This window comes from Chlamydotis macqueenii, chromosome 2, assembly GCF_036417535.1.
Source record: "Chlamydotis macqueenii isolate bChlMac1 chromosome 2, bChlMac1.mat, whole genome shotgun sequence".
Classification (NCBI taxonomy): domain Eukaryota; kingdom Metazoa; phylum Chordata; class Aves; order Otidiformes; family Otididae; genus Chlamydotis; species Chlamydotis macqueenii.
Genome location: NC_141557.1, coordinates 140,972,737 through 140,999,932, shown reverse-complemented (window position 1 = coordinate 140,999,932; position 27,196 = coordinate 140,972,737). Strand labels below are relative to the sequence as shown.

The window sequence follows — 27,196 nt, the reverse complement described above, 5'->3', positions numbered from 1 at the left end:
AAAAAATAAAATTATTAGTTATTAATCTGAAACTTGCAACTTTGAAAGCAAGAAATATATGTGAAACACTACATTTTGTAAATAGGATGATGATACCTCTACTCAGAGATTTTTCATACAGCATTTTTTCACTCAAGTGTCACAGAGACAGGAACCAGAAACAAATCCTAGAATCAAACCTTTTTACACAATTGTGTACAGAGACTTATATATGGGGGTTTTAGTATAGGTGTTCATAGCATAATTCCTGAAAAAACCGTAAAACAAATATTTGCCAAGATATTTACTCTATCAGTACTTGAGTTTTCTTTCTCTCATGTAATTAGTTTTTTAAAAACAAAGGTTTGAGTACATCTCTTTGAAAATCAACTTTGATCATTAGTCTCCTTATTTTTTCAGTTTCTATGAGTAACAATGTTAATGGTTAAGCAGTAGTGTTTCCTAATTAAAAAAAAAATACTTGAAGTCCTGCAGCACATTTACAGAATCTGAGTTCCTTTCAAAAAATTACTGCCCGGATGATAATAAAACTTTAATCTCAAAGGAGAAAAGAGGAGCTGTGTACCACACATATTTATTTTTCAACACGGAAGTTGAAACTTCTATGTTGAACTCCATAATAAACTTCCTGTTACTCTAAGGATTATACTATGATGCTTATGTTATATTCAAATTTGAAATTATCGGTACAAAACTACATGTCTACGCATGGACACACAGAAAACACTACTAAATCATATAAAAATGAAACACAATTGCTTCTAAGGCAACAAATGCAGACTCAAGTAAAATAATCAACTCATTTCCAATTTAATATAATCATCTTTGCACATGGAGGGGGAAGTTTATGCCAAAAAATGACACTGAATTCTGATTACACAGACTAGCTTAAGTACAGCTTGTCACTCTAGTTTAAAATATAGATCTTCTATATCATTATTTTTGCATCGTTCATAAATGCTCTGAATAGCTAATACTCTGCTGTAAAATACGGTATGGAATTTAAAATAGTATACTGGGGAAAAAATGCTCAGTACCTGTGCCTTTATTTCTAGGATCAGGAGCAAACAATTTAATCGTAATTTTTGGCAACATCCACTGCATCCATAGGCTGACGCGTCCACTTGAGACCCCGATGTTACTTGTTGTTTGTTCCAATGTAATGGAGTCTGAGAATGGAGAATCATCACCACCCTGAAGAGAATCACCCTATAAAACAGATGTAATAGCTGAGGAACAAAAAGTATTGTTTTTTCTTCTCTCTAGACTGATGTAGATGCCCAAACTACATAAATATAGACTCACTGATAGTATATTTGAATTAAGCAATTTTTTAACATCAGGAAAAAAAATAAAATATATTCCCCTGTAAGGGGGAACTGTAAGGTTCCATGACTCAGTTCCACTTGGCATAGTGACCTTTCCTCATTAACTCTACACTAATGAAATACTATCATCAATAGAAAAACATGGGCTGATATGAATATTCTGAGATGAAATGGGAAAGAGGATAATCATGCTTGCACATATCTGAAAGACAAAGGAAGAAAGAGTTGTTAGAGGTGACAAATGAAAAGCCACCTAGTATGGTCATAACACTTCTCTACTACATACACATTCTTTTTGGGCTTGGCTTTTTTCCCCCTGCTTCTTCTAGGTGCTTCCCTTTAACTGCTTAGGAAAATTATTTCACAAAATAATAGCTTTTTGTAAGAATCTGAAACATTATAGTTGCCACTTTTTAGATACTTCTGTTGTTTAAAAAGGTGATTGTCACTTGCAATATTCTTAAATATATGATGACAAACGAGCTTGTAGAAGCTTCTGTGTCATCAATAATCTCCGTTCATTCCCTAAAACATTAAGGGCTCAAGAAAGAAGTAAAAAAGGTTAATGTTTTTAGGAGAAGAACATGACAAATTAAAGCTATACTGAAAATCCTATGATGAGAGCTTATCAGAGCCCTAGAGGCACATTTTGATAACTTTTGATGGCACAACTGAAATATTTACCAGTCACAGGACTTGATCCTGCTCCTTTGCTGGAACTTACTGCCTCCAAATAGGAAAGGAAAGATGCAAACATATAACTACTCATCAGTTCCTAGTGTTTACAGCCTATTAAACTGAATGCAATGGACACATAAGTCATTAATGTCAACCAGAAGCCACTAAAAACCCACCAGCATCTTCACTTTCAACTCCATCAAGTATTGCAGGTTTTCTTCGTTACTGAGGCAGAGAAGGAAAGGAACAGGGTATTGTCACTTTGATCCATCAAGACCAAGTTGTTTCTAAGATTTACAGACCAATAAATACCCAAAGTCTTAACTTTCAATGAAGGTTTTGAGGATTAGGAATTGTATACTACGATGAACAATGTTTTGGAATTTTGAGATGTATCTAACAACTAATCGAGATGATTTATATGGAAGACACCCTGGAATCAAACCTACACAGAAAGCATTGCAGTGTGACTGAATCAATTTTAACCTGTTAAGCAAGAAATGACAATGCACTCACTTCAGCTTCAGATGTCTCAGAAAAGCTCCCTTTCAGTGGAAAAATTTTAAATTTGACTCATTCTGCCGTCCAAGACTGGAGAATGTGAGTATGGAAATTTTGTTACCTATCTATTTTCTGGACAGGCAGAACTTATCCCAAACCAAATGACAGAGCTCACAAGGAAGCATTTATGTTGATAAATCACATTTTCAATCGACTCTGGCCTACAGTTTAATTATAGGATTTCTACCATGTATCTATGTCCTCTTACCACCAATGTAACTGTAAGAGAAGACAAGAAAGTAGGTCAAAATCTTACAAAAGTTTTGCATGTAATCCATTATGACTTTGGGTTGACATACCCCAAATGGAGCAGCTGACACTGTGCTTTTAGAATTTATTTCATAATGAAGACTGTAACTACCTTTACTACTTTCTTTTTTTTTCAGAGAAACACTGAAATACAGCTTCTGCTTCACACTTTCAGCTCTATGTCACTCAAAAACATTTTTTATATATTTATTTTTTGTCTCAGCAAAATCCTTAGAGGACACAGACAGAAACAGCAAAGTACTTTATCTGTGTGCAGTAACCTTGACCCTTGAAAGACCCAGTGATACCTATTACAATTGGTAAGAAACCATCTACATTGTCAATAGCTGACAGAGAGAACTTACCACTCCAGATACTCATGCATATGAGGAAGGGAGAGTTTGTGCAACATATGGTACTGGAAAATAATATCTAAACATGAGACTACAAAATCTGGACCAGTTCAACAGACATAGTATGAAGTGCTGAAATGAGAATTATTATTCAGTTCACCTTCTATTGTCTGTGATGACAGTGGTTTTGCATTGATCAAAACACATGAAAGAAAACAGGTACATTTATTTCTGTACTTATTTTAAGGCATTATTGCTTACAGCTCTGAACAGACTACCTGTAGAGCCACAGTTGACCGTCTTTTGAAAAACTATTAGACTTCAGAGGCGCAGAAAGTTAGCCGCTATTAATACAAGCTTTCTTTGTGGAATATATATACACATTTAAATCTCCTCATCTCATTTTTAAAACAAATAAAAGGAAAAAAAAATCAGGCCAAGTAAGACAAACTTTCAGGCTAAGTACTGATGGAGGGAGATGACATACAGCACTGTAACACTCATTCCACGGTGAAATTACACAATTTGGAAAGAAAAGAATTATCTTACTACCATCAATTCATCTTTTAAAAAAGCAGTAGTATCTCCATAACATGTCATATAACTATAAACTTGTGCAATTTTAAAAAATATCATCATCACTAGACTTAGAAACAATATGTGTTTTATGGACTGAGAAATGAGATTTTGCTTTATGAAATGTCATTCAAATGACAGTGGGCTTTTGCTCTTCAGATTAATTTGTGAAGAGGAAAATGTAAAGAAATACGAGTCCAATTCTAACTTTACCATGGTTCAAGACTATTAATCCATCTAATGTGTCTTTCATTATTAATGTAGTACATAATTTAGGGATGTTCAAAACTGTCTATGTACAAATTTATGCTGACTGTATTAAAGAAATCTGTTTTAAAAAAACCCAAAAAGCATTACAGAAAAAAGACAATCCTGGTAGCTACTTGAATCAAAGTTGCTGTTTCTAAAAATGGAGTACTTCAACTTTGTAAATCTCTAGGATTAGAAATTAGTACTATCACCACTAAGCATCACTGGCTGGTGAACAGCAAAATAAAAAACGCCTGCTTCTTGCAAAGGAGTTCATGATGCATGAAACATTCTCTATGAAAAGTGTTTCATCAGCGTACAGAAAGCAAATGCTGTTATAATTGGGAAGATTTCCTTAATATTAGTCATAATGTGTCAAGGAACTCTGACTGCTTGCAATCCATTCTTTGCCCAGCCTGTATTTGTGCCTGGGATTGCCACGACCCAGGTGCAGGATCTTGCACTTGGCCTGGTTGAACTTCATGAGGTTGGCATGGGCCCACCTCTCCAGCCTGTCAAGGTCCCTCTGGATGGCATCCCTTCCCTCCAGCGTGTTGACTGTAGCACACAGCTTGGTGTCATCAGCGAACTTGCTGAGGGTGCACTCTATCCCACTGTCCATGTTGCCGACAAAGATGTTAAACAAGGATGGTCCCAATACCAACCCCTGAGGAACACCACTCGTTACAGGTCTCCAGTTGGACATCTAGCTGTTGACCACAACTCTTTGAGTGTGGCTATTGAAAGAAGAGGTTAATACTAAGGAATCCAGCTGATAAATAGTGATCAATGATTTACTAACCTTGAGAGAAAGAACAGTAGAGTCATAAACTTAACCTAACGAGATACTTTCAGGATGCTCTAGCAAGAGCTAAGATAAGTTAGATGGGAACACCCTGAGGGGGTACAGACACACTGGCTGAGACCAAGATAAGGGGACTTAAGAAGTTTAGAACCAACTGATAGGGTGGAATAACCAAGGAAATTGGGAACAGCAAGAAACCACCCTGGCAGCAAGAACAAAGCAGGACAAAGGTCTGAACCCACGCAGCTGGACACAGTGATAAGGAGGAGAGAATGACCACCAGGGAGACTATGACTCCTGAGAACAGACACGAGATGGACACAGAGACTGGAGAATAACCTGTCGTGGGAGGAAACTTATGATAATGATTTTTCAGAAACCTAATTAATATATAACCAAGTCCGCGGGAATTCTATGAATATGTATGTCTATGATGCATAAATACTGTACCTGTTCCTTAACACATTGCACACGTTTGGAGGAGTGATCACCCGTGTGCCCAGCGCTGTAATTAAGAATACCTGCTTAATAGTTACATGGACTATTAAGTTTCTTTTATTTTAGCCTTTTCGGCTTCACTATCCAGCCAATTCCTTATCCATTGAGTGGTCTGTCTCTCAAATCCACACCTCTCCAGTTTGGAGACAAGGATGTTGTGTGGGACAGTGTCAAATGCTTTGCACAAGTTCAGGTAGATGACTGTTGCGGTTTTGTTTAGTGACCAATATTAGTTGGTCGTCCCTTTTTCCAACAATGCTGTAACCCTGTCATAAAAGGCCACCAAACTGGTCAGGCACGATTTGCCCTTGTTTCTTCAAGAATGATGGTGTCTGTCCTTGGAATGGAAAAGTATGGGGAAGAAATGAAAATCGGGAAATAGCCTTGGAGAGTGTCAGGCCTGGAAGACCCTCAACATCTGAAAGGATGTACACAGAGCAGCCACTTCTCCATTGTTAACCAATGGTAGTCCTTACTGCTTCTTTTGAAACGGCAGCCTCCATTAACAGGACAGTGGCATAAGACAGTAGGCAACAAGTACCCAGTCATTTTGCCATCATCTGACTTTCCCTGTCCACCCTCTTCAAACACTAGCTTGCCTCCCCTCCAACTGTCTACTCTGACTACTTGTAAAGCTATAAAAAACAGGAGTAAAAATGTATCCTTCCAGAGCTGGAAAGAACACAATATGTTGAGAATCCTGTCTCCCTTCTTAATGTATCTCTATTTGCAAAGTCCTCCTTCTGACATCAGAGAAGCCTCATCCTATTTCATGACCTGCAATTTCATGCCATCAGCATGGCATGAGTTCTTAGCCTTTTAATTTCTGTCAATAAACTCCTTTCTTCTTCTTCTTGTTTCTTTTGTATAACTCATCCAAAACAGTTCTTTGACACTCTGCCTTGCAATAACTTCCCACACCTTTGTAATCTGCTGTTGAATAATACCCCTAAAAGATGATGCTTCTGTGTGGGAGTTTCATTGTGTTTGGGATGACTGTTCTCATCAAACCTCAAATGCTCTAGAGACATCTGAATGGAACAGGCGTAACCCCTTCAGCAGAGCAGCTCTGAAGGAAGGAGACAGCCTAGGACAATTTCCCTTAGCTGAGATCCTCAGGCGGATTTCACAGGGTATGGAAGCCAATTAAAGGTTAAGGAAAGAGAGAAACTCTACTTATTTAAACCTGATAATAAGCTTATTTACAGTTCAAGTAAAAGTTCAAGCCAATGTTGATATTCTGTGGACCAACTTGCTGCTCTCTATTCTTTTCATTCTAAAAAAAGCATTTTCCTTTTTTTCAGAGCCGGAGTATTTTTAAAGTTCTTTTTGTACTGTAGGCACACTTAATTTGCCAAACTGTAACTTACGAACTGTGATGGAAAGGGCGGGAATGAGAGACAGTCCCCTCCCCACTCTCCATACACACCCTCACTCTCCCACTGGGCATGTTCTAAAATCAACTTAGTTCTAAAATTTTGGCAGGTTTCTACATTTTCGATAGTTAAAGAAGAAGAAAACAATAGTAAATTAAAGGGGTACAGTTAACAGCAAATACATTCTGCCAACATGGCAAGTTTTGAATTTTATAATTGGGTTCTTTCATTTTCATAATATAATGCGTTCAGATGTTCCAGGCATTTTGTTAACTTTTTTTTCCACAGAGAGCTGTTTTTGTTTAGTGGTTTGAGTATATAGATAACTTTGTTCTGAAGAAAACTGAAGCTATCATTTTCCCACACTTCTCTTTAAGCTTATTTTTTAAAAGATATTAAATTATATACTATGCCTCTCAAGGAATCAATCAGTCAATAATTTTGGCACAAGGTTACTTATAACAGTATTTGTGCGTTTCTTGAAGAACTGTATATATCTAGCATAACCTCAAACATACATAAAAAGCAAATTAACCCAGGAATATGCAATTAAATTTAAAAGTAGGAAAATCTGAATTTTAGGGAATGTGACCTCTACCAAATTCCAAGCCTATTATATCTATGAAGTTTAAAAAAAAACCAGAGTTACAGGTACAGGCTCATATATATCATTAGAAACTGCCTGCTTTTCTGAATACATAATGGAATAGGCCATATTTCTGATATGGTAAAACCAAAACCCACACAGGTGAGGAAAAGTGGCCAATGTGCTCATGGTTTCCATTACTACTGCTGGAGCTAAGCTTTCGCTGGCATCATTCCAATGTTGTTTGTGCTTATGCTTGTCTGATTTGCAGATGTTTCTCACACTTCAATTCCTGTAGCATGTGAGATGCCTTTATTAAATCCTATTCAAATTGTGGAGCACAAAATGCGCAGCTATAGAACAAAACTTCATTTAGTCAACGCACAAGTAAGGCCTGCATATGCATGTATTTCTGGAAGTGAACCTGAAACAGAAAACCAGTCCTTGAGTTTCTAGTAGTCAATGGAGGATGTCAATGTAAAATAATGTTATCAGTAATAAAGGAATTGTGAACCTCTGGACACAGTCAGAAGCAGAGTAAGTTGGGGGTCAGACACCTGCACCTGCAATTGCCAGGGCTTTTGAACTTGTTCTACCACAGGGCCGGCAAGTCCTAACTAGAGCCTCAACTCACTTGTGCTTGGCTTTGCACTGCAATTCTGTACTTGGGTTACTGCGTTCCCATCTGGTATTCCAAATCACTTGTGTGTACTACCACTTGGACTAGCTAGCTTGACAGTATAGCTAAAACTGCATTAAGCTGAGGCTTTCAGCGATACCCTCTTCTGCTTGCAGCTATGCCAGCTGCAGAGCTTATCAACAGACATCCCCAGCTGCTCAACACCACGTCCTTGTCAGAGGTTACTGGGTTACTGGCTCCACCCATCCCCTACTTCAACAGTTCAATGTGAACATACCATCTTAATTTTTTCTGCCATTCAAACGTACATAAACAGTTGAATTGGCCCATTCTCTTTCTCAGCAGCAGAAGCATTGCAGATGCTCCTGTGAAGGCAGACGTTGCTATATGGCTATCCTTTGGGTAGCAAAAAATGAAGAGATTGCATTTCTTCTTAGCCTTCTGTTAACAGTACTGTAACCCGAACCATTAGGCAGAGTCACAGGGACTGAAAAACCGATGGTCTGCAGTAGCTTACGTCTTTTTTTTTTTTTTTTTAAACAAGCCCAAATTCTTAGAAATTCTTTGCAGTGAAAGACTACAAAACTGAAGTGGGAAGAAAGACTGTGCTCTTGTTTCTCATGCAGTTTCAATTTTCATGTTGGATTTTCAGCACCCAGCGTGGTATTGTTAAATATGTTTATGCATTAATTTTCTGCTCTCTTTCCAGATCTACAGAAAAATCAAGCCAGAGTTAGAAACCCTGAAGTATTTTCCCACAACTTCTCATGCCAAGTCCTAAAATATACAATTTAATTCTTTCACCAATTGTTGCAAATTGACCAATATACTGAGTTTATTTTCTTAGCAGAATTTATCTTTTTTCATCAGGAAGATCCAAACATATGAGGCCTTCATCCTTGGCCTGCCTAAAGCTCAGGGATGATCACAGTTTGGCCACACTACTGCTATGCCTTATCAAAATAACTTCTGCGTTCTTGCTCAATCACTGAGTTTCCCCAAGGACTAAACACTTCTACCACTGTTTGTACTTAAGTAAACAGTAACAAGTGGCCTGTTGTAGTCTGTACTACCTTTGCTTTTGCTGTTCCAAAGAAGGGATGGTAAAAATGATTAACTGTTTCCAGCCCTCCAGTACTTAAGCCTCTCACTCATGTCTCCCTGTCTCACCACCATCCAGGCTAAAATTCAGCAAGCTAGGTAGCTTTATCCACACAGGACTGTGGTGCTCACTATCAACTTGTCAGCATGAAAAGAATTACAAACAGTTTAAAATATAAATCATCCACAGATCACATAAACAAATTACTTCTTTTGCTGTCTAATATAAACAATAGTGAGAGCTTGCTTTCTTCCGATTCATTTATAGCAAGTCCATCGCAGCTGAATGAAGCTTTAAAAATAATCACTTGTCTCCCACAGAACAAAATAACACATTGACTGTAAAATCTCCATACTTAAAAAAAAAGGTACCTATTGCAACAAGGTATTTTTGTTCAATAAACTTTAAGATTTAAAAATATAAGAACATATAAACAAAATACAGACTGATAAAACGCAAACTTCTGGAAAATCTCCCTAAGTCAAAATTGTAGAAATACATATTGTTATTTAATTACTCTACACACTTCATGGCTGCTTATCAGTAATAGTGACTATAAAATATATAGGTGCAAAGTGAAATTGTGGCTGATGCACTCAACTTTCACATGTTGCCTTCTCCACTTCTTTCATTAAAAACATTACTGTTGCAATAGTCTGAAAACAAGTTAGAATTTATAAATATAAGATGGTATTTTCCAAATCAAATAACAAGGACTTAAATTTGTTGCCAGTGACTTATTTGCAAATAACATTAGGCCAATATTAAGTACATTCAAATTTCTAAAGGCCAAATATGCATCTACGAGTAATCAATACTAGCATTTTAGAGAATGTTAAGCTGTTAAGTACACAGTATTTAAAGATATTAAAATAAAAGTATTTTTCTTTTTCTCCAAGTATTTTCAAATTGTTTTCAGACCTGCTGGTATCAAGACAGCAATCAAGAAAGGGTTTGTTGGTGTTAGGTCTCCTGGCAGTGAGTGCCTGCACTATAACTGCCTCATCTGCTTTTATTGCTCCCTTGATGGAATTCAGACTCTATGGGAAGAAAAAGGAGTGGTCCAGTTTCTACCAGCAGCAAAACCACTGACAGAGATAAATCAGACCCAGGAAAATGGCGGAATGCTGCTCCAAGCTTCTCAGCTGCCTCCACCTTCCCTTTCCCCTCTATCATTCTCTGAAAGTACACCTTTTTCAGTCATCCTCTGCTTCCATGCAATATCATTTATTCTGAGGTGCTTAACTTTCCTGACATCCCAGTTCCTACAATCACCATTTCTGTGAGGTATTAAAGATAAGTTTCGCCTTCCTGTCTCCAAATATCACCAATTCCTCCCCATGGCTCAGATTTTCTATACCAGTTTCTGAAGAGAGTACTTGATGAATACCACAACACATGAAGCTGACAAGCATTAGCTTACTCTGACATCCACCACTCTGCTTCTACACTTTTTGAAATTAAAGTTACTTCTTCAGAAGGCATCTGGAAAAATATTCAACCCTCAACTGTACTCTGCTGCAAGACAATGCAATTGCATTTTAAAAATACTCATTTGGATTTCACTAGTTAGACCCTCAAGCAGGGTCTCCAGATAAAAAGTCTTATGTCTAAGACAGATGTTATATACAATGATCCATACTTCAATAGACTGTGGAGGACTGTGTCTTCACCCAGAAGAAAAGCTTGGTCTCACAGAAAATAGTATGGTGTAACAGACTGACATTTACAGCCCATTAGGCAATTTGACAGGTAGAACTAGCTGCTGTATGTCATAGGAGACAAAACAAACAAACAAGCAAAAATTATAAAAAAAACCCAAAACTGTCTACATTTCTTGTCTACAAGGCCTATCAAATTGTTTTACCTTCTTTTGGGGCAGGGGAATAGCTGTATAGCTCTCTGTACAGATGCCACTCAGATGCACCCCTGCATATATAATGGGGTTCTATGCATGTTTGAACATACTAAGGAGGTTGTTTTTCTTCAAATAAAGTTTATATTGTATGGACTATAACTGAGGCATTCAGCAGACTGAAGCAGTTCACATTAGCAGCTGGAGACAGCAGAAGCGACCAGATTCTCTCTCTCATCTTCCCATCTTACCCTCTTCAAATAAAAGAGGAGTACAATTTCATGCTCACACTATCCACAGCTAGGTATGGTGATAATAATTAAGTTAGCAAAAGGAAACAGGGAAACTAAGTGATTAACTACTCTTGACAAACAGCTTTCACTGGTGAAAGTGAGAAGATTCCTTAGATAATTTATATATATATCTCTAAATTCAACAACCCTTACCTCAAAAACCAGGACAGCAACCATGTCATTTTAACAAAAACCTAGCCTGTGCTTTGCTACTAGAAAATACATTGAATAAGTTCAGAGACAGCCACCAACTGCATGAGAGAATGTGTTATGGAGACACTGCCAACCATTACGCTACAAATTATTTAATTTATATTGTCTAAAATAGTCTACTAGAAACGTGAGAAGAAAAATTGGTTCCTTTTATTATTTCTCACTGGTTGGCCAAGTGTGGTTCTCCTACCTTTTTTTTGTTTCCCACTCCCTTACTTATTTTAGTGAAACAACTTAAGAACTGAAACTCTAGCTCAAACACGTTTTAATGACAGTTATCTGTGTGTATGTGTGCACACACGTGCATCTGATGCATACAAAAAGTAAGCACTAGCAATCATAATTTAATTTTTTTTCCAAATCTAGGAATTAATATAAACCATACACAGGGTTAAAGCAAGCCTGGACAAACGTTGTTGAATATGTAATTTCACTCAAGTGTTCAAACTACTGTATATTTCCCGGTGTTCCAGAACTGATCTACGAGATGCTCCCAAAATTGCTGCATTTATCCTGCGAATGAAACTGAGTCTTGGAACAGTCTCCCCATATTCTAACAGCTTTATGTTAAGAATGAAACATTACATACCTATTATATACCATTGGTATACCTTAACTAATCTTACATATTTTTGCTCTCTCTGGGAGCACAAACAAGGCCAACTCATTATTCTAAGTAGTCACCTTGACAGAGGCACTAAGAAAATCACAAATACCAGGTCTATTCAGTCACACAGTTTTCTATGACAACCCATTCTACTATATCAACTACCTGGTGACACATAGCTAATGAAGTGTAACATCGTATTCACGCTGATAGAAGAATAAGCCTTTTTTCCTCAGTGTGGCAAGAGAAGCAGAACTCCTTCCCATGCCTCAGAATAATATTTTACGTCTTAGGCACATACAGAGATTAATATCAGGTACCAGATTGCTCCAGACAGTTACACAATGCTGCAAATTAAGGAAGCAGAAATACATTAAAGTAAGTGGCCAATTTCTATATTTGCATACTCGAATTGTCATGTGACTGATGTAAGAAAAGCACTCCTGAGATATGGGACAGCTGGGAGAGCGAAGGAACTGAGCTCCAGAACTAGTTCATAGGTGGAAGGTAACAATGGCTGGATGGACCTGAGGTGAGCGTACAGCTGGTGGACCTGCAATGTCAGTCTCAGGGAGCCTTCGCTGTCCCTGTACCTCTCCTGGTTGCCAATACAGCCTACACACAGCAGCTCCCCGCTGACTCAGGCATTGTTGTGACTGGCTTAAACATGACAGGCTGACTGCTGAAGCTATTTTGAATGACTCGCAAGCAGCACAGGTATCACAGGGACTCCTAAAACACCGGTTACTAGTCTAGTAATACTGGACTTGAAACATGCCTTATGCTTCTTGACCTGAAAACACTAACCACAATTTTCTGACAAGAGTTAATATTCATTCACTTCAAAGACAAACAATCCAGACAAATAATAAATACAGGAGCAATACAGCAATTTCTTTTTAATTTTTCTGTTTCCTCTTGTTCCACCAAATGGAGTAATGAAGTACTCTTAATTAGTTTATCAGGGCAAAGTTACTTTCAATGGGGAAAGTGTTCTTTTTGATCCTTCTCATTCTTACTTGACTATGTACCACACCTTGTATGTCGGAACTCACATGACACACTTTTTTAAGAAAGCCTACCTCTGTAGTTGTCCCAATGTCAGCAGATGGGCTGTATGTGCTGGTATCTGGTGGAGCGGTACCAACACTACTTTTAACTGGGGAGGTAGGAGGAGCAGGTCCTGTCATGGTTTCAGTATAGACAGAAGATTGATATAGAATTCCTTTCCTCTGAACTTTATTCCAAACTTTACTTGTGATCTCAGCCAGTTCACACAGAAGCTGCACCTGAAAGAAAAAAACTGTTTTTAAGATGAAGTTTTCCTTAATGAGGTGAAGGAAAATCAAAGTCCTCCACTGAGAATTAGAATGTAGCAGAACTGAGCTTCTCACCATTTATAATGTTCTGATAAGCAACTACATTGCAATTAAAATAATTAACATCAGTTACAGTATAGTGATTCTGATAAAAAAAATATCTGTGCTTCGTCTAAATATATGGTATGTAACTCATAAAACCATAACTAATAACATGGTCTTGTGAAACTTTTACTAATATAAACTTTAACAATTAAATGAAGGAAATTTATAGTATATTTCATATGTTTAGATACTGACTCTAGAAAAAGGCAAAACAATGCAAAAATACTCATTTAAATAATATTAAAATAATGATCCCATGCAGTATATGAAACTGTTATACGTTTTAGGAAGAATATCCACTATCAAACTCGATAGTCTCCTAGTATATGTAATTCCAATATTCAGAAACACATTGTTTAACTTGCACATTGTTTTACTCAGTTTTAAGATATTTACACAAGTTTTTGTAAATAAGCATTAATCACAGAATTTGTATGACAACATACTGCAATATACTGTATAAAACAAGCTCAGAGAAAACTGCAAACAATATGTAAGTAGATCCACAGCTGGATACCATACTCCACTTGCCATTATAAAAAATGGAAATTCTCATATTTATAAGAACTTTAAGCCTCAGGACACATCTACTCTATGAAGCTGGCTTCTTATGTGGGCAGAACAGATGCAGAAAAACACTGTTGTCAATCTACATTTGATATAAAACAGTACTTGATTTTGTGCGTGAGAGTGTGTGATGAAGTCTCAAAGTACATGCTACAGTCTTTCCTTAAGAGGTGAAGTGCTGGAATTTTATAAAAACCTTCTTAATTCATGTCGGATTTTCTTTTGAAGTTCCAAGGCTAACACTGAGCAGGTCATATACTGTTTTGACAGAATTTTTCCTTAATGGAGATAAACTTCTCAGTACTTTCTAGTCTTCATATACAGAGCAATCTACAGACAAACAATAACTCCGGCTGTGGCAAAAAGTTCTTTTATCTATGCTTTAAAATATTTTGTGTTTGTAGCACTCTGATATGTACTGGTAGCCTTTAAATTACTAATTACAAATTTCTAAGTTTTCCTGAGTCTTTTCCATGTCGCACGGGAAGATCAACTAATAATGTCCGTCTGATTGCATAACGTAACACTGACAGGCGCTGACACTTCACTGGCAAGAGAGTCTCTAAAAAATTAATAGGATATAGGCACATATCCAAATCATACATGCTTGCAACCTCACCTCCCTCAAAATATTTTTTGGTCGAGAAAGCAAAGGATAATTTAAGCTATACTTGTCTTAATGAAGCAGTGCTTCCAGAAATCTAATTACACTACTGTTCATAAAGCAAAAAATGCAAAAGAAGGAATGATGCAACTTCTGTTTACATACGTGCTCATACACAAGGTAACGAGGTTTGTTGTCAGCTAATCCAACACTGAAGAGTTTAAATCTTATTGGCATTGCACCAGTCATAATCATTGAAGCTAATAATTACCTATGTTATCAGGGAGATTTTTAAAAATTGCTCAGCAATTTTTAGAATTCCAAGGGCCCATCCCAGTGTACATTTGTATTTGTCTGCCATCTTCTGTTCTGTTTCTCAAGACTGGCTCCAATGCTTCTGGAGCCAATCTTCTAATTCAGATTAATTTGGACTCTTCTTACCCATTACTCCAGGCCCAATTCTTTGCAGCCATTCTGAAACAGTGGCTATTTCAGACAACAACAGCCATCCCTCAGAATAACGCCAGCAATCAGACAACCAAGTACTATGACCCTAATACTCTTCTCTGCTCTGAAACTAGAGACAAAACAATAAGCTCACCAAGAAAAAAGGTACACTTTGACTAGAAGGAGAGGATTTTCATGGAGATATGTGAAAAAGGAGAAAATACCAAAAAGCCTCACGACAAAACCTCATTAAAACAAAAGAGACGGTATGTGCCTAGATAGAAATAAAATTTTAAAAGGTCAGATAAAGAGTTGAAGTTGTCTTTGATTATTTTTACTACGCTTAATTTTATTTGATTGGTTGTTACTCACTAAAATGGAAAAATTACTACTTCTCTTGTTGATTGCACTTTTTCAAGAGAACAGTCTTAGTATTTTGAAAATCCGTTCATGATTATATTAGAAGAGCTAATGTAAGTGTAAGGCCTCTCTCCTTCATAAGTATTTTTGAGCATAACAGTTAATATATAATAATTATTTTTAGTACACTCTATTCAAGAGAAAAAAAATGACAAAAATAGGAATAACTCTGCCAGTACTTGCTAAGAAAAGTTTCCCTCTCTCAGTGCTTCCACTCCCTCTCCAGCAAAACCACACATAACTCAATAAGACCCCACTGACTACTTGGCAAATTTGTGAAGTTGAACATGTTACAGCATTTTATACTATAAAAATAACACATTACTAGAAAATTGAAAACTAAAACAAAAGGCAATATTCTGGCAATTTTGCATACTGGAAGTATCTATTGACTTTAAAGGAATACAACCATCAGAACACAGTTTCATATTAAATCATAATAGTCATATAGTAAAATACTTCACCTTTGCTACCATTTAACAAATTCACTAAGTATCACCCACTTTAAGGCTGTCATCTACAGACAAAATACAGCCCGTCATTCTACAGAATCAGATTTCATGGCTACTCTACTGTGAATTTATAACTATCAAATGCTGTTTATGTAATTGTATTTTCCATCTTCTGTTCATGAACATCTGGTTAAAGAAGACTGATTTTTTTTTTTTTTCTCCTTTTGCATAAGTAAAGGAGAAAGGACAAGTAAGGCAGTATAAGGGAGAAAATACAGTTCAAGAACCTTCACTAAATTAAAATAATTCATCTGTATCCATCTGGTCATTGTAATACTTCAGTAAATTACTAACATCACAGTGTACAAGAACAATTTAAGACAACAATATTTGGTCTGATATGCCACTGTGTAACTTCATTTTAACATTTCACTATACTCATAATATTATTTACACGGAGCTTGTAATTTAAATTTTTTAGTGCAAATCTTTTCTTCCAGATTGCAAAACAAATTATTTGACTACACTTTGTTAGGAAAGCTTGAAAATGTGTTCTTCTTACTCGATTTTTCATTTTAATTTGCAATACAAATTTAGATAAGGCTTACACTTATAACAATGCCATTCCATTTATAAATTAATACAATTAATGTATTATATATTAACCATGAGGAATACATTTTGAGATTTTAAAAAATCGGAGTTGATATGACAATTTGCTGGAATTTCCCCGAGAGTGTACCTATTAAATGAAGCAAATGATTTTGCTACATGAACATCTCAAAATATTTATCAATTCCCTGAATAGCTGCAATATCAAAATGAATTTTGTACAGTTCTAATGAAAATTAATATAGAATTAGGCAAGTTTACATAGGTTTTGAAATTATCGCATATGAATTCATTAAACGTTATAGAAATACCAAAAAGTTGCAAAGTAAAGCTTTCAGAAGTCTTTACATATAAAATTTAAAATTGTCAGCAAAGTCATAATTTTGTCCTTTCCTATTTACGCATTTATAAGACAGTGTCAACCCTTTACATGTGTAAACACACCTGTCAGAGCTTTACAAGTCTGAGTAGGTCTTGTTGAGGCTGCTCAATTTAAAATTTTAATTTGCGTTGCGCAGTGTGCAACCTCACTCTAACAACCCCCTTCCTGGTGAGTGTGAGCAGAAAGCAGTGGCATATAGCAAATGAGTCAGAAATAACTTGGATGGAAGGCAGTGAATGGGGCAGCAGACCACACACACTGAGGATAAACATGTAGTTTAAGACACTTGTTTCATTCACAGAACATGGAATGAGGCAAGGGAAAAATTGCATGAGATTGAGAAACATATTGTAATGAGTACACACAAGGGATAACATTAAAATTACACCAGCCACCTTGTTTTTAGAATTCCCATACTTAGGCCAGAGGTCCCTAAATCTTCACAAACACGATGTACTGTCTCTCAGATCAAAACTATAATAATTTGTGTTCTTTCCCTTTCTTTCTATTACATGAAGCAATAAAGAGTCCATTTTGTCCATGATGTCCTTTAACAAAAATCTTATATATGGCTAAAACTTTGGAGCAGACAGCATATGAATGCAGAGCCCTACTCAGACCTCAACAGATTTGCAGTTCCCAAGAACAAGAGTGTTCTCTCCATCACCACTGGAAATGCTGCAACTGTCAGGAAAGTGTTACTCAAGTTGCAATAAAGATTACCCAAAATTTTGCATGGAAAACCTACTCTATTTGGAACTACAGCAAACTCCATTCAGGTCAGTAAAATACAGGGTGCACTTTCTGAAAATCTAGCAACATCTTTGTCTTTTAATAAACATAAATGAGGTGGTAACTTTTGATTACACGCATTCATCTGTTCTTTTTTCCTTTACTAACGGATACCATTGTTTGCCTGAAAAACATTTTATGTTCAAAGAAATGTTAGTTCTGTGAAAATACGGTAAAAAATTACATTAAACCACTTCAATATATGAATCCACAGTGACAGTGGAACAGCATTATAGCATTTAATGTTACATCTGCAATTCATTTCATTCCATCAGCCAAAAGAAGCATTTATACTGTAGCTATTACATTTTGAGAAGAGTTTAAATTACAAAACTTGAGAGAGTTTCAAAGCAAATCTTAATCTAAGCACCTTGATCTTGATGGCCCAGTTAAAAAAAAAATACATATATAAGAGACTCTCTTCAACAAAACGCAGAACAATTGTACTTAAATTGAGTTATTTTAAATTTCCTTTCATAAATCAATTAAACATACCAACCTGGGGATTGGAGCATTTTATTTCAAGGGACTCAAGGTCGACATGGAGGCAGACAACAAATGAGTGTCTGGATTCTGACCCCGAAGCAAGCAGTTTCTGTGAAGTAACAGCTAAAGTAGAAGTACAGCCCATTGGTTCCACTAAATTAAGCGTCATCTGTTGTCCAAGAAGAGTATATATACTGAAATGATGCAGACTAATAGTCCACGGAAAAGCATCACCTAATGGTCAAAAAGAAGGGAAAACAGTTAAATAATTGCATAATAAAAACTAGGCTTCTATTTTCTCAAAATTCAGTAAAGGTGTTATCGTAAATCCCCTAAGAAGTCAGCAAGTGCAATCAACAACCATTAAATTCATCCCAAATTCTCACAAATACAATTCAACCATCAATTCCATTCTATACTTCAAAATCTAAATAGCAATACATTTATAACTTTTAAAAAACTGAAATCCATTGGGAAATCTAACCCCAAACTGTGAACAAATATGTCTAACAGTCTTTAAAGAACATTATTTTTGATTTATGTTATTTTCCTTAAACTGAGGAGTATCCTGAAACCACTCCCCACTTAGTTCAGCACATGGATGACAGAGGCAGTTCCTTACATTACATATTTATAAGTGTTTACAGGCTTTAATACTAAAAAGGAGAGCTATTTTTCTTCCAAAAATTTACAGCTCGCATTTTAACAGAGTGGTGCCACAGAGTAAAGCATATCCCAGTGCACCGTTCAGGTAAGCGAGACCTTGATCACAGCGCAGCTCTTTTCACTGGCTCCACTTAACTTCCTAGAAACAGAATGATGATTTGTAAAAACAAATTCATATCGACATATACTTAGCATTTCATTTCTTACATTTAGGATGGAGCCTACCCTGAGAAGTACCTGGCAGCCTACCATGAATTGTTACCAAGAATAATAAGTGAGGGAATTGGCAGTGTCTAGCTGAACAACAAAAAGGCTGCAACTTCGGTACAATCAATTTTCTTTAGATTGTCAATAGATGGGAAAGAAAAGGAAAAGTTTTCAAAGCAAGACTACAGAGAGAATTATTTGGATAGGTCTTTAGAAGGCCAAAGAACAAACAAGAACAAATCTAAAACCACCTTCCCCCTACCCCTCCCTTCTTCCTAGGCTTAATTTCACTCCCAAATTCTCTACCTCCTCCACCCTGAGCAATGCAGAAGGATGGGGAATTGGGGTTGCAGTCAGTTCATAACACGTTGCATCTGCTGCTTCTTCCTCCTCACACTCTTCCCCTGCTCCAGCGTGCGGTCCCTCCCACAGGAGACAGTCCTTCATGAACTTCTCCAACGTTGGCCGTTCCCATGGGCTACAGTTCTTCACGAAGTGCTCCAGCATGGGTTCTTTCCATGGAGTGCACTCCTCCAGGAACAGATGTGGATTCCCTGCAGGGTCACAGGTCCTGCCAGAAAACCTGCTGCACTGTGAGTTCCTCTCCATGAGGTCACAGGTCCTTGCCAGGATTGTGCTCCAGCATGGGCTCTCCACTGAGTCACAGTTTCCTTCAGGACTCATCTACCTGCTCTGGTGTGGTGGGGTCCTCTGTGAGCTGCAGGGTGGATATCTGCTCCACCATGGACCTCCACGGGCTGCAGGGGGACAGCCTGCTCCACCATGGTCATCACCACAGGCTGCAGAGGAATCTCTGCCAGAAGCAGCATTACTCCTTCCCCTCCTTCTTCACTGACCTTAGCATCTGCAGCCATTCCTCTCACAAGAAATCCTTCACAATCGGCTCAGGCAGACGCCTCTCAGGTTCTCTTCACATCTCATCTCCTCTCCACTTCTTGCAGCCAGACTGGCCCAAGTCAGGCCCAGTCGGCTGCCCGGCAGGAGGCCAGAGGGTGAGGCCCACAAGACCGATAAAGCTCGCGCCTTCCCCTCTGCCCCTGCTCAGCTTCTTCACATCATCTTTTTTTTTTTTTTTTTTCTTCTGCTTTTCCCCTTCTTAAACATGTTATCGCAGAGGCGTTATCACAGAACATTCTGCTACCAATTGGCTTGGTCCTGGCCAGCAGCAGGTCCGCCCTAGGTCCAGCTGAGTCCACAGGACAAAGGGGAAACAACTTCTAGCAGCTTCTTGCTGCCACCATAGCCCCCCCTCACTAAACAAAACCAACAGACCATTTATCAGATTTTCTGCTGTGGAAGTTTGGGCTTTTTGTCTGTACTTGAATGACAGAGTCTATGCCCAGCATGTGAATTTTCAGTTCACCAACAGAAACTGCCTGTCCCAAGTCAAAGTAACAAAAGTGGTTAGATGAAGTCTCAGATCCAAACACGACAGTCTGGTGAGCATTCACAACCCTCAGCCTGGGCCAAAACAGTTTTCATTTTTGTTCAGAGCACATTCATCTGGGGGTAGAGAAGGAGAAAAGTACTCCTTCCTTTGTCAAAATTCACAAGGTTACTTGGTATGAGGTTTTATTTTTCAAGATTTGGGACTGAAGTAATGGGTAAGAAGAGTCCAAATTAACCTAATACCCTAGAAGCACTGGAGCCAGTCTTGAAAATCAGAACAGAAGATGGCAGACAAACACAAATATATGCTGGGATGGGCCCTTGGAGTCTCACAAGGCAATAAAGAATTCAAACTAGTGTATTTAAACAATACGTGGAGAGTGTGTTTGCTGCCAGGTGTGGCCTATGGTAAACACTGTCCTGCTGAGAAATCACATCACTAAGAAATAACACAAATTAAGTGGTAAGTGTGATTATTTAAAAGAAACTTTAGAAAAGTTTGGGAATTAAAATAAAGTTGGATCCAAACTTCTTTTTACTCTACTATTTTGATAAGAACTCAATTGTTTCTTCCACAGGTAGCACTAGCAATAAATTTATATGGTCATGAGTATATATCAGGAGAGTCTGTGCGTGTCGTCCTAAGAAAGAACTGAAAACTTCAGTAGTTTGTTTTGAAGCTATTGTATACTGAAGAATTCAGCTCAGCCAAAGTAACTTCAAAATATTTTAGAAAGGTTTCAGATTCTAAATTTCAAAGTAGTTAGCAATCTGTATTTTTTCAGTCAGCCAAGAAATACAAAATATTAATTGTAGTAGATGGAAAAAATTCAAATGCGAAGTCAACCCTAAAGATATGTTTCTAATTACCATGCATGAACCTTGTTTTCTCTGTGACCACCACAGTAAATTAAGATAATTTATATTTCATGGATTAGAAACAAAAAATCTCCAAAGAACATACTGAATATTAACTCTACTATGCTGCATACATTATGTACCTTAAAAGGAAAATATCAATCAAATTTTATCAATGTACAGAGAGCACAGTATGCTGAACGAACACTTGTAGTAAAGATATGGAAGATCTATAACTACAAAATTCCCCTTAATACCATCAATTACCTCTTCTTCAGCTCCATGCACACTATGTGACCATTCTAACATTATACTGGAACTGTCCACCTGAAAAATCCTTGTTTTGTTGTTGTACTTATATTTGATCTACTAATTAAAAAAAAAAAACAACAACTTTACCTGCATTCATTTGTACATTGGTTTTATTCAACTACTTAAGTAATTAATTCAAAGTGTTTAAACATCAAAAGCAATACTGTTCATACGATTTATTTCAAAAATTATTTAGAAGTAGGAAAAAAGGAAAAGCCATTGCCATACTTCACAGATTTTTTCTCTACATCTAACCTTCTCAATTCATGTATACTATTGTTTTGTCACCTAACTGCTGAGATTCTTTTATGCTGAAATATTGTAAGTAAGCCTGACATTGCCTTCAGTGGAACTAGAGCACTCCCGATGTCTCCTATTGGCAAGACTATAAAAGATACATATGAAAAATCCCTAGTATGGCTGAAGATTCTGGTTAATTCCTGATTTACTGCTCTCATAAATCCTTACTTTCAATTTTTCCAAACATCACTACTGATTTAAAAAACTTGAAAATGCATTCATTAAGACATTTCAACTGCTTTGATAACTTTTTAAATTTATAAATGCCACTTTCAGATCTTCGGCAGTTAACTGACTCAACCAGCAGATAATTTTCAAAGAACAGCCATACATCATTGTCGTGGTTTTGTTTAGTAGGGGGGGGCTATTTTCAATAGTCTGGCAAGAATCCCTTCCTACAGAGTGTTTGAGTTATTTTTCCAATATATATATAATTATATTTTTTTGCTATGTGCAGGCACTTTCTGTGGTAATTACTTGATGCACATAGCTAGAGTTTGATGTTCCTCAGCTAGAGTTAATGCTCATTATAAGTTTTTCCATATGCATGATGTACAATATTGATAAATGTACTTAACTACTAATAATTGTTATGTTTGCTCTCACTTTTATATGACACTTCTCTTTATTTTAAAAACCAGATTGCAGAACTGGTAGTTGTACACAATGTTGTTTATATAGTGTTGACAGTCACATGAAAGAGAAATTTTGTTTAAAATTAGTAATAGTAGGAGAGAGATGATGAAAGCTTTATCATGCATACGATCTGGGATTTATTCCCAGGCTTGCTAAAGGTATCCTTTGCAATCCTCAAAAAGCATCTTCACTACTTTATCTTCATTTCCCTTTCTGTACTCACATTGCAGGTTCTTTACACGGATTTCAAATGCACTAACATTCTCATGCAATATGCAGTGCTTAAAAGAAAAAGATATTGCAAAACATTACATATTAGGTCACTATGGTTCCCTTCATGTTTTCCATTTGTTTTCCTATTATAACACTTCAGATTTTTGGAAGACCACTTAGCAGTCCAGAAGTCCTGAACATAACAACATATTATGCCCAACTCCAAATTTACAACATTTTATCCTATCGCAACAGTTTGGGACTTTGATGGTATACACATTAATTGTCAAGTATTTGAAGCTGGATGTACACAAGCATGCACAGAAACTCACAACTCAACCTAAGCAGTTCTCTAAACATTTCAGTTCTTCTCAAACTGAGTTTCTAACTACTTAATTTCTTCTTTATAACAATTTTACTTAAAGGGCAGCTACAATTAGGACAGAGGTCCCCCGCTTCACAAAGATCCAAAATGGAGAAGACAAGGGACAATAATTACACTGGGAAAGGTTCCATCTCGATATAAGAACAAAATTTTTTTACAGTAAGGGGAATCATTCACTGGAACAACCTCCCCAGGGATGTGGAGGTTTTAAAGATGAGACTGGACACTGTACTGGATAATCTCTTCTGGGCTCCCTTACCCACTCAATTTTGGACCAGATGATTATTCAAGGTCTCTTCCAGTCTGGGCTGCTCTATGATCTGTTTTAATATTCACAGTAAATACTACCTCAAGGATCACCAGATTGATTTGAATGAAGTACAAAAATGATACTTGATGTAATTTAATATGTTTTTATGAACTTTTTTAGTTGTATTTGTTATTCAACAGCAGTTCAACAGAATGTGTTGTTCTTTACATAGAAAAATCCATTTCTGTTTGTAAGCTACTTAGTATGACTGAGCTAAATTATATTTCTGAATCTAACATATTTCTGAATCTAAGTACTGTACTTAAAATGTTCTTCTAAGTATTCCTACAATTACCTTGGAAAAGAAATGTATCGGAAGTCTGAAAACAAATGGAAAGACCTGATTGCAGGATATTGTATAAGCTATTTTTAGTATGTTGACATCTTGAGGTCAGTAAGTCTCTGTGAGTAGGCTGCAATATCCCCAAATGACAGTATAACTACACTGCCTTTTCCTCTTTCAGTTTATCATGTAATAAGAAAAATACATGAGTGAGTACACAGCTTTCTTAAAAGTAACAATGCATTTTTGTAAACAAGCCTGTTACTTACAGCTTCTTTATAAAAGAATTCAAAAAATAATTTCCAGGAAAAGCAAAGTTGGATAAATATAATTTCAGAGAAATGGAACCATGTCTTAAGACTGACAGGATGTCCCTCAAGTCTTGTTCATAGACAGAATGGAAATTAAGGGACTCTCCCAGTAAAAGTCCATAAAAATTATTTACCTCTACACGGAAAGAAAGAAAGAAGGTGACTTAAAAGCTTTGAAAAACGTTTAAATAGTCTGTTTAAGCAGGAATTTTTAATGGGAGAAGGCAACAGCTCCATTAAAGAATAAAAAATATCAAGATTGTGAGAACTTCTGTTTGGCATTATTCCCGGAGCACAAAGCCACACACAAATAAATTCCTTGCCATAGGCTTTATCCCAACCAGGGGGATTCTTTTCTCTTACTAGGATCTTTCCTTCAAATCTGAGTTTGACAAAATTCAAATGGCTTCTTACTTTCATAAATGGTTTAAATTACATGATCAGTTAAAAAAAATAGTTTGGTTAAATGTAAGTCGTTTATCGGTCACTAGGATTAGCAAATTGGATAATTCATATTGAAAATTGTTAGGAAAAACACATATACATTTTGAGCTCTCTCTCTTTTCTTAAATGTTGTTTTTTTTTTTCTCCAGTTGGCAGAATCTCTAATATGACTTTCAGTATTAAAAACTACAATTCTATTTTAGTTGCTTTGAGTTTAAAAAAAAATACAGGAAGAAGGAGAAGGGCCTAATAAGTGGCAGAACAAAGGGAGAGAGAAACACAAATCCAAACGACTTTCAGATGGCAGGAGCAGCTCTTGAATATACTTTTGACTTAATTTTTCAAGGCATACTCTTTAAAATTGCTTATGCTTCAAGCAATAAGTATGCAGAAAACAGAATCATCTTCCCAGAAAATGCTGTCACAAAAGCAACGGAATAATTGCTGCGTCTCCCTCTCTACATGTTAGAACAAATACACAAAACAGTAACAATTCTTTCCAAATAATACAGTTCAAGAATACAATAATGAACTAACTGTGAACCGATGTATTAGTTTTGGCTGGGATAGACTTCATTTTCTTCATAGCAGATTGTATGGTGCTATGTTTTGGATTCATGATGAAAACAGTGTTGATAACATGGGGATGTTTTAGTTATTGCTGAACAGTGCCTGTAGAGTGTCCAGGTGTTTTCTGCTTCTCACACTGACCCTCCAGCGAGCAGGCTAGGGGTGCACAAGAAGTTGGGAGGGGACACAGCTGGGACATCTGCCACCAGCTGACCAAAGGGACGTCTTATACCATATGATGTCATGCTCAGCAATAAAAGCTGGAGGAAGGAGGAAGAGAGAGGACATTCGGAGTTACGGCATTTGTCTTCCCAAGTAACTGTTAAGTGTGATGGAGCCCTGCTTTCCCAGGAACAGCTGAACATCAGCCTGCCAATGGGAAGCAGCAAATTAATTCCTTATTTTGCTTTGCTTGCACATGCAGCTTTTGCTTTACCTATGAAACTGCCTTTATCTCAATCCATGAGTTTTCTCATTTTCACCCTTCCAATTCTCTCCCCATCCCACTAAGGGGGAGTGAGTGAGTGGCTGTGTGGGGCTAAGCTGCCTACTGGGGTTAAACCACAACAACTGGCATGTCCATGAAATAGTAAACTTTGTTATGATGCTATGTTTCAAATTAAAATAAACCCAAACTCCATGACTTAAGACTATTAGGCACACTTGCCTGACCTATTTCCAATACACATTTTTTCAGACGAATATCTGTAGAACAAGATTTTTACATCAGTATTCCTTCAGAATACTCCTGCAAATCCATTTACTGTTTACTTTGGTCATTTCTAAGGGCTCTATTGTTAAAAAAAAAATCATAATGAACATAAGCAGCTTGCTTTCACTTGCTAGGTCCTTTACAGCTTATCTGCTCCTTTCATTTCTCCGTCAGTTTGTGGAATGTTAAAAGCTGATTTTTCCCTCAAATTGGTCTACACTTCAAACCTCTAACAAATTATCAGCTTTTCAAATAAGAACTACTGTGTTTTTTCTCAACTTTAGTCTACGCACAAGAGCATCCCTCCAGAAACACATGCACAAATGTTCTCAATTTTTTTTCTTCAAATCTCTACAAAAACCTTGCTACAATCCCCATAGACACAAAAATAGAACACAATTGTTGCCTATCATGATGACCAATAAAGTCTCATTCTTTTCTTTTGGTAGTCTGCTATATTTATGATGTTTTTTTTTTTTTTCTCATTTTACATAGAACCCGAGAATATTTCAAGTTGGAAAGGACCCATAAGGATCATCAAGTCCAACTCCCTGCTCTTCACAGGACTACCTAAAATTAAACCATATGGCTAAGAGCATCATCCAGACGCTCCTTGAACTCTGACAGGCTTGGTGCCGTGACCCCTTCCCTGGGGAATCTGTTCCAGTGACAAACCACTCTCTCAGTGAAGAACCTCTTCCTACTGTCTAGTCTGAATGTTAGACCTAAGTCTTTTCTTTTTTTTTTTTTGGCCAGCAAAGGTGGCATGATAAGTTTTTCCTAACCTGCCTCTATTCTGGGTTGGAATCACAACTCCCTGCCCGCTCCTGTTGTGTCAAACTGACTGGTTTTGGGTACGCAGTAACTCAAATGACAAAACCCATCAAAGTAAAAATTGCACTTCTGAATTCTTTTGACTTCAACAAACATATAAAACATATCACAAAGCTAGCTCTTTGATGATGAGTTTCACTTTGATCTCTGTGGGACAAACCTTGTCATTAGTATTTCTAGCCATCAATAACACATAACATACTGCTAAAAAAGTAGCATAACATCAGAAGTTTTCAAAATAAAACAAAACTAATTTTCGTAACACTTAAAAATGGAGATTAACAAGTAAGCTTTTTTGAGTTTATCACACTACCTTCTTCCAGGATGGGTCTCAGCACAACAAATGGGATTTCCTGCAGTGGTTCCATGTGCTTGTGTCCAGCACTCATAATCTTTATCTGGGGCAGGCAGACGACAAGTGTAGCAGGCATAGTGGCCTGCCCATGGTACCAGCTTCGCACAGTCCCAGGAATGTCACCCGATACAATCGTACTTGGGGAAGGCAGGCTATCATTTGGAAGGAATACACAACAAGACTGCACGTCAAGCTGAAAAAACAAAGCCAAGAAAGATTTCTCAGAAAGAGATTA

At 37.0% G+C, this 27,196-nt stretch overlaps 1 protein-coding gene across 10 annotated transcripts in view; it reads right to left on the bottom strand.

The window, feature by feature from the left end:
• VPS13B (vacuolar protein sorting 13 homolog B) overlaps positions 1–27,196 on the bottom strand; it is a 465,113-nt gene that overhangs the window by 196,725 nt on the left and 241,192 nt on the right. For all 10 annotated transcript variants that reach the window (XM_086741084.1, XM_086741085.1, XM_086741079.1 and 7 more), the window contains 4 exons: positions 26,920–27,154; positions 18,169–18,389; positions 13,052–13,258; positions 1,038–1,209 (listed from right to left, as the gene is read on the bottom strand). In XM_086741084.1, coding sequence (XP_086597210.1) covers positions 1,038–1,209; positions 13,052–13,258; positions 18,169–18,389; positions 26,920–27,154 — 835 coding nt within the window. The remainder of the gene's footprint in view (positions 1–1,037; positions 1,210–13,051; positions 13,259–18,168; positions 18,390–26,919; positions 27,155–27,196) is intronic.